The 9,337-nt window shown below is 33.1% G+C and overlaps 1 protein-coding gene across 1 annotated transcript; it reads left to right on the top strand.

The window, feature by feature from the left end:
• Window positions 1–7,305: 7,305 nt before the first annotated feature.
• K441DRAFT_477252 (uncharacterized protein) lies at window positions 7,306–7,464 on the top strand (the record flags this gene model as incomplete). The annotated part of the gene is made up of 1 exon (XM_067641885.1): window positions 7,306–7,464. A coding segment is annotated over one exon (159 nt), but the record flags the coding sequence as incomplete, so codon positions are not given.
• Window positions 7,465–9,337: the final 1,873 nt, after the last annotated feature.

Here is a 9,337-nt window from a genome sequence, read left to right as displayed (position 1 = left end):
TATAGATACAACCTCTTTTTATAGCAGTTAATCGACCTATTTCCCAAAAACTGGATTCTGTTCCTAGAACCGGATCCAGTTTTTAGGGTTGCGCCCTTTTTATAGTAGTTAATTGGCCTATATTTTAAAACTGGAATTAGAATTTAGTCTCTAGAATTAAATCTAGTTTTTAAAATCGCAATTTAAGTTAGAACTGAAAATAATCTAATTGGCTTAATACTATATATTTTTAGTTACGTTTAGTATATTTGGGACCTAGAGTTGGGATATAGCCTTTAGAATTAGAATATGGTTTTTATAATTGGATCTAGTTCTTAAAACAAGATCTTGTTTTTAGTTGAAACTTAGGCTAATATTAAGGGGTAGATTCTATATTTATTCTTAATATTCCTACCTTATTAATATGCAATTTAGAGCTAACTCGCACCTTAGTTACCCTATAAAACGCTAATAGGCTATTAATTATCTAGTACTATAGTAATGTGTTTAAAGTAAAGGTTACTACTAAGGTTAAAGCGAGCCACAAATAAGAATTTTCGAAAGTAAAAGGAGACCTTTTTACAAAAGGTCAATAGATTAAAGCGAGATTATAACGCAGATTGCTATATCCTAATACAGCGTAACGGTCGATTTTATACCTATACGTCTATAGATTAACCTTTATAGCCTCTAAACATATAAGATCTAGTAGGCCCTTTTCTCTCTATTGCTATACGGACTACTAATTACTTTAAAGAAAAAGTTCCACCCCACACCAGTTAAGAAAACGCTAGCATATTTTAACTAGATTAAAGAGGGTAGGCTAATAAAGGCTAATTCTAAGATATCTGGATTAAAAAGTAATAAGTCTTTTCTTTATAGAGGACTATAAATTATAGGCTGGCCTAATTTACGCTGCCAAGTATATAAAGGTGGAGAACTATTATGCGAGCTAGGTGATTTGCTAAGACTAAACTAGTATAATATAGGTTTAGGTAGGGCATCCTAAGGGATATTTCTTCTTAGGATGGCCTAAAATTAACTATAGTAAAGACTCTTATAGAGATCTCTAGTAATTACTATAACTTAGCTAAGAGTCGTATTATAATTAAAGTATCTAGTTTCTAATTTATAAAAATAAAGTGATGTAAATACTAATTAAATAGTATACTTTTTGCGAAATCTGTAAGCGAAATACGTAAGCTAAACGCTAACTATCTAGAGATGGCCACTAAAAACCGGCCAAAGGTATATCGCTGTAGGCATTCCCCGTTACTCCTAACTATTATAGGTGCCTACTATTGTAGGTACTCCCTAATATTATAGGTGCTTCTTATTATTGTGGGTACTCCTTATTGTTATAGGTGCTCCTTATTATTATAGGTACTTATTATTATAGGTACTCCTTACTATTAGGAGTACCCCTATTATAGATACTCCCTTCCATTATAGGTATTCCCCGTAATTATAGGTACTCCTACTTATAGGTACTTATTAATATCGTAGGTATACTAAGTGCTGGCCTAAAAGAGCTAGATAAAGGGCGGTATCTAGAGCGTATATATTTATTATCTTGCTGCTAAATTAGTAGTTTATACTATGATTAGAGGCATATTTTAGGCACTATCCTCTTAGCGGAGGCATCTATAGGAAAATATCCTCTTAGGATGCCCCTATTAAGCCTATAGTAAAATGGCCTGCTTAGCGCCCCTAATTTCTTTTATTTATAAAATACTATCACTTTTACTGCGTTTTGGATATTGATTTATAGGTAGTATTACTAGATATTAATGTCTGAGATATAAAAGGATCTATATTTACCGGTTGGTAATACCTATAAGGCTACTACTTAATACCTTAGAGTCTTACCGTAGGCACCTTGAAATGGAATAGTTTAAATATCTAAGTACATTTTCTTGCTGTATGCAGCTATTTTTATATATCTTTGCTACTAATACATCTATACTAATAGGCATAAATCTAGCCTTATTTAAGTAGAGATAAGTATTAATAGTTTATATACCTACTAAAGTCTACTTTCTTTAGCTTTGTTTTATATTAATAGCTTTAAGAAATATTACTTTGTAAAAGGCTATAAAACTATAAATTCCTATAAAAGAAGAGCTAGCATTCTGCCTTAAATTTATATAATCATTCCTTACTATTTATAGAAAGCAGCTAACTCGTCTTTAAAGGCATACTATATGTGTTTAGGAAACACTCTTATATAGTTATAGTTACTTTTACTTTAATAAGTGCACGCGTAAGTGTAATATGGCTAGACAAAACGGCGTATAGTATACGGAAAATAATCTAAATAATGTCTAGAATATAAGGACATTGTAGGGTATATATAGCTGTGATTTAGAGTATAGGACGCCAGAATTAATGGAATAAGCCTTTTAAAGTTAGAAGTGCCTAATATAGAACTCTTTATTTATAGTTATAAATATAGCTAAGTTAAATAAAACCTTAATTTCTTTCTAAATTCCTCTAGCCTTAGATTGAAAAACTTAAGAATATTATTTCTTAACTCCATCTCTTAAATTACTATGTGTCTACGATTAACGCTTTATTATGTTATTCTTGCTAATATCTCCTGCCTCTAATAGATATTTCCCCTTCTTAGGCTTTAAACGGTTTTTTTTAAACTTAATATTGTTAGCTAAATGTCTATTAAAGAAGCCTTTAATTAAGAGTACTTATAGCGGCTTTAAATTCTTGCTAGATATCCTGTAAGGTACTAGCGTTTACTATTTATGTATAAATAGGGTAATCTCTAGATCTATATCCGCGCCAGTCTTTAATATATCTAAAAGGAACCTCTAGCTTTAGTATTTATAAATTACTTTTAGTTAGTTATTAATACGCCCTAAGAGTTTCGTATCTTTAAGAGTGTATACTATAAGTATGCCACTTTAGAGGCGTAATTGTAGAAGATAGAGATATATGTCCTCGCCGGGCTTAAAGCAATTAAATAGTATTACAATATTTGTAAGACTATACGTTATAGTAAAATAGCGAGGCTTATTCCCTTTTTTATTGAGTATAGTAGTTAGGCTAGAAATGAGGCCGTTAAGCACTGTGTTAAGATTAGGGCCGATATAAATAAGAGTAACTAAAGTAAGCGTAAAGATAAGACGAGAATGCCTATCGAGAAGATATTCTAGATTTATTTAGACTTAAGATGCTATAAAAGCAATTAGGCGGAGCGGAGAGTTATTAGTAAAATTTCCTATCGCTTAAATAATTAGTATTGCTGCTTAACTCGGGGCCGAGCGCTAGAAAGGAGGCGATAATATTAAGGAGGTTTAGGGGATTAAATAGACCTTAAAAATCGAGTACCTAATTTTAGACGTTAAATAAAAGACTTTTTTAGGTTAGTTGGATACTCCTTTAGTTATTACTTGTTATAAGGAGTAAGGTATATATTTTATTATCCTAGCTTTATACGCGGTGTAGCGCAGTATAGGCTCTTAGCTTAGTATTGCCTTAGGCATATAAAGCCTCATACTTTACTATATCTTTAATCTTTTATTTTTCTACTACTATTTACACTATTTACAGTTCCTTTATAGCAATTATACTAGAAAATAAAGGTAGGAATAGGTAATTAAGATTAGTTTTTTTAGGATTAAGAGCCTCCTAGAAGCCCTAAACCTAAATATAATACCTATTAAATTTGTCTTTGCGTAAAGTTTATAAATAGACATAGTAAGAGCTATATTAAGCTTTTTAGTTGTAATAATTTATATATATAATTAATATATATCCCTATACACTGTAAAAATCTACGCTAATATTTACCTATCTAGTTCTAGGTATTCTATTAAACCTATTAAGTTAAATAGCTCCTCCTTTATAAGGGATTTATCCGTATCCTTAAGTATATATTTTTTTTCTCGAATTGGTCCTAAGAGGAGATTAAGAAATTAAGTTACTTAATTGGTTAAATTAATTAAATCCTGGCACTTAACTTAATTTAATATTAAAATCTCGTTAATTAACTTGCAACCCTATCTATCTTTACATTACTTCTAAATTTTATATAGAAATCGCGGATCTTCTTAACTGTATCAAAAATAGGAGATAAGGTATTCTCTCGCTTTGCTTATAAGAAATGCAATCCGCGAAGTATATGGCGTATAGTATATTAGGTTTGACGAGGCCACTTTTAGGGTATTTCTTAATCTATTAGCGCTATTAATCTCTTCTTAAACGGCTATAAGTGCGGCTAAGAGAACTGAGTTCTTTAGATCCGATCTAGTATAGTTATAGGTAGTGTTTGCAAGCTTACAAATGTCGATATCCTATGCTAGCTTTTTACCTTTTAGATAAATTTTTAAGATTTCCTCCCTTGTATTAGCATTAGGAATATTAACTAGGATATACTAGCCTAGACGGTGTAAGATTACTTCGTTAATGCTAAAAGGTCTATTAGTAGCTGCTATTACAATAGGGCTTTTAGTCCTATCGTAATAAATACCCTCTATTTCCGTTAGAAACTGACTTAGATATTTAGTATAATATTTATTAATCCTAGCTAATTATAAGGCGAATATAGCATCGGCCTTATTAATAAATATAATAAACGGATGATTTAGGCGCGCCTTGGCAAACATCTTCTAAATTACTTTTTCGCCTTCTCCAATAAGTTTTTGGTTGATGTCCGTAGCAGTTACTAATTATTATATATTAAAAGTACTTTGCTAATATCTTAACAAGCGTAGTCTTTTCTGTCCCTGGTAGACTGTACAAAAGGATAAATAGGAGGGAATTTTAGAGCCTTTTTGGGACCGTTATTATGCGATAAGGGGTCTTTAGGTCTTTTTAAAGAGACAATATTTACCTAATTTCCTTCGGAACTTAGACAACTCTTTCTTAGGTTGGGCTCTATATGGCCATCTATAGGCTATATTACTGTCTTATGCTTAGCACTATTTATATTAATATGTTTGTTAGATATAAAAACCTCTCCAGATTTTATTATGTATTTGTTATAATTACCTTCTAATATAATCTTGTTATCCTCTAGCTCCACCTTAATTATATCTTTAATCTCGCTTTAGAGATACCTTGGCCTGTTATACCTTTCCTATTATATTTTCTTCGCAAGTGTTATTTTATTAACTTTATTGCGCGTAAACCATCTATAATGGACCTTGTAATACTATACTGCGTATATCTGCTCGCCTAGCGCTATAAACTGTCTTTGCTTATCTTTTATATAACCGCAAAAGCTACCGAGCCTAGGATTTGCTATATTGCTAAACGGTACAACTACGCTAAATGCTGTTAGCGCTGTTAATACTAGTATCGCTAAGTTCCTACTAGTAGTGCTTTGCCCTCCTAGCTGTTTTATTATTTAAGCGTCTAGCAACATATAATATGCTACTATAATATAGATATTTTCCCCTTTGTTAATTATTCTCTTAATTTACTTACGGGTTTCTCTAGATTGCACAGCATCTTAAAACCACCATCCGGCGTTGTTTAAGTAGTACATTTTAGCTTAATTAGCTATAATCTAAATTGACGCTTTAAGACGCTTTGAGAACGAGGAGGAAAGAAAGGTTGTAAGCTATAATGCTACTTTTTATTAGTTGACGGAATGGTAAATGCTATTGTACTAAGTTTGGATTTTCTGAGTAATATTGGGGCTAGTATTGCAAAGAGGATTATGGAAGTCTTAATGAGGGTCGTTAAAGCTAATAATAAAACGTCTAAGGCTGACAGCTGACAGCGGGAGGAAAAACCGCGAAAGTAGGATGCTTTGAGGTATTATATAATAAATTTACTATTGCTAAAGTAAGAGATGTCTATAAGGAGATTGTTTACACAATCGATGCATTTATAAGTTAGGGAAGTAGCTTGACTTTAAACTATAACGTGGCAAAGAGGCTTTATTAAGCTACCTAGAGTTAGCCGCGCTGCGCCACACCCTTTAAGCTAAACTTTGCAAAAGTAAGCTTAGAACGCGCTACGGGGCTAGTAAGTAGTGCAGTACCCCTACCTATAGAGATTTAAGAGTGGTACTAAATAGCTTATTAGGCTTGTTTTGTATATCTTTATATTCTATATCCGACAGCTATAAACGGTGGGTTTAACTTTAACCCGCTTTTACTTAAGAACTTTAAGCTTACCTTAAGCGTTATAGCTGGCGAAGATAATAACCTCTAAATAGAACTATATATGCACTATACTGCGTTAAAATTTAAGCTGTTTTAGCGCTAGGGACGTATAGAAGATCTTAAAGAAGCGATTAAGAAGGGGAAGTATACTATAGTAGAGACGCTAGAAGGGCATAAAGTATTTATAAGGAGGCTAAATAACTTAGAAGTTATACTTAAAATCGGATATAAACGTATGGGAAAGATAGAAGACCTTAAAGAAGCCATTCTAGTAGCGTGCTAGGCGGTCGATATTACGCCTAAAGACTATTTAGATCTTGTAAGAAAGCTAAGTAGCCTAGGAAATAAACTTAAGAGCCGATATAAACGTATAGGAGAGATAGAAGACCTTAAAGAGGCTATTCTTATAGCGTACTAGGCGGTTAACATTACGCCTAAAGACTATTTAGATCTTGTANGNANGCTAANTANCCTAGGAAATAAACTTANGAGCNGATATAAACGTATANNANAGATAGAAGACCTTAAAGAGGCTATTNTTATAGCGTACTAGGCGGTTAACATTACGCCTAAAGACTATTTAGATCTTGTAGGGAGGCTAAATAACCTAGGAAATAAACTTAGGAGCTGATATAAACGTATAAAAAAGATAGAAGACCTTAAAGAGGCTATTTAGGTAACTTAACAGGCCTAGAATTGCGAAAGTGCCGCTCCCTTTATTTATATACGTGCCTCCACCTAGGCGCTTTAGCTACTTTAAAGTTAGGAAGATACTAAAAGCGCGTATAATCTCTTAGTAGAGGCTATAAATTTGCTGCCTTATATTTATAATAGATCCTTAGACTATTAGAACTAATAATATATTATTTTACACTTTTTTAAACTAGCTATAACTACCTACTCTCTTGCTCTCTAAATAGAAAGGGGACCCTAAGTGGCTTTAGAGGTACCAGAGTAAGGACATAGAGTTATTCTAAGCCTTTTTATAGATAATTAAAGCGATACCTCTAAACTAAAGGCTAACTATCCCTAGCTACGTGCGTAATATAAAAGTCTTTATTTAGAAGTAAATAAGCCTGCTAAAAATATCGCAGATAACTGTACGCGGAGGACTACTTTAATAAGCCGGATAGAAGCAATTGTAAAGCTTAAGAAGTGCGTATAAGATATCTAGCAACTTTCTAGGTTCGGCTAATTTTATAAAGGCCTCACTGCTAAGCAAATGCAGCGCTATTCTATGAAAGGTAGTATTGTAGTTATAAACATTACTAACCTTAGGAGTGATGCCATTATTGTTACTGCTAATGTATTTAAGGTCCTTCTACTTTTAGGTTTAAGCGCACGCGAAGCTAAGGACTAGATTAATTAGGACCTTACTATGACTTTATTAAGCGAGCACGGCCGCAAAAACAAAGCCTACCTTTAATTCTTGTTGTGGCTGTGGCGCGGGTATATAAGGCCTATATTAGACGAGCTCTACTACTATATATAGCCTTCCGTAGAAGACCTACTAAGGGTTTAGTAGATTGGAACTGGCCTTACTAGTTCCTTCCCCTTTTATTCTACCGGTAGTATCTCTACTAAACTAATAGAAAGTGCGTATTACTAGGCCATTTTATCCTATACGCTAATAATTAAAGCCCTTTAATATGCCTAAGAGCGTGCTAGAACTATTATTCTACCTTACCGCGATTTTTAAAAAGTAGCTATTATAACTATACCCGAAACCCCTAGTGTAAGTAATCTTTTAGGGATAAGAGTGGAGAGATTTAAGGTTATAGCAGCTATAGGGCCTTCTATTTCTATAGAGACTCTAAAGTACCTAGACGTTATAAGCGCTATAGCTTAACTCTAGAAATGTAATATTGCCTACTTTACCTACTATAGGGTATTAGATCTAGCTAACCCTTCTAAAAGCGGCCTAATACTATAGATAGTAAGAACATCTACTTAAGAGCTAAGGTAGAATATACTAAGCGTTTGTAAGGTATCTTAGGCCCATTTCTTATAGGTAGAGATTGTATATCTCTCTGCCTGCTCTACCGCGCAGAACTAGGCAATAAGGCTTTTAGATAAAGTGCTTTATATTATTAATAGGTTTTAGGTCGCAGGGTTTAGGCATATAGTTAGGTATTTATAGCTGCCTTATAATAAAGTATATATAGATATTACAAAGTCGTTCTACTCCAAATTTAATTAAGGTGGAATTGTAAAGTACGATAATAGAGCTACTGTATTAGCATTATATAAGGCCGTTATAAAGATTTGGGAAAGGAATAAATACTATAAGCGGCCGCTGCTTTGGGCGTAGTATATACATTTTAGGGTATAATCTGGGTAAGAGATTGTTAGCGCTAAGGGCAGACTTTTAAGTACCTAGTTTTTAAATAGGAAGAGGGTAGTTAAATAGGCTAGCGTATAGACTAACGAAGTTATCCTTTAATACGCTTGCGTCCTAAAATTAAGTGGTCCGTATAGAACACTAGAATTAAAACAACGCGTATAGCCTTTATTTAATTAATTTAATTAGCTAGTTCTTATTAATAACATAGGACGCAAACTAGCGTGTTAAGGGATAATGCACTTATATTACGAATATATGGCTATATACTAATGCCTAACTATTTAATCTAAGGCGTAATGGCGGCCCAGAGAAAGATAAAATAAGTATAGTAATTACTTTAGTCTAATTATAACATATATTTCGGTTATGTACTACTAACGTCCTACCTAAACTAGCCCAGCATATATTCGGTCTGGTGTAGGTTGCGCTTTACTATTACTAGTAAGGAGGGCGGCTAACTCGTACCGGCCACACCCTTATTAAGGTCTACTTTTTATATACTTAATCCTCCTCTCTACTGCGAATCTTTATTCGTGCTTAAGGAATTGTGCTTTTTATATATCTATGTGGCCTATTTAATAATATTTGCTACGGGAGAACAGGTTATTTATAATAACTTATATAAGTTTTTACTAGGCTTTAAATCAGTGTGTCTAACAGTCAGCTTAGCTACGATCTTAAGAAAAATAGCTGACTGGCTGCGTTAATTGGATCGCTCGCTGTCCGCTAGCTGTTGGATAACGTACGCTAACTGTGAAGCTGCCAGCTAGCTGTCCCAATTAGGAAAGTAGTATAGGCTTTATAGTATTTTATTGCAGATTTTAGCAGTACCTCACTATATATAAATATAAATATTACTTAATTAAAATTTGACCCTAATTTA

This window comes from Cenococcum geophilum (assembly GCF_001692895.1).
Source record: "Cenococcum geophilum 1.58 unplaced genomic scaffold K441scaffold_46, whole genome shotgun sequence".
Lineage (NCBI taxonomy): Eukaryota > Fungi > Ascomycota > Dothideomycetes > Gloniales > Gloniaceae > Cenococcum > Cenococcum geophilum.
Note: the sequence above shows the minus strand (reverse complement) of the source record. Positions and strands in the feature narration are given on the sequence as shown.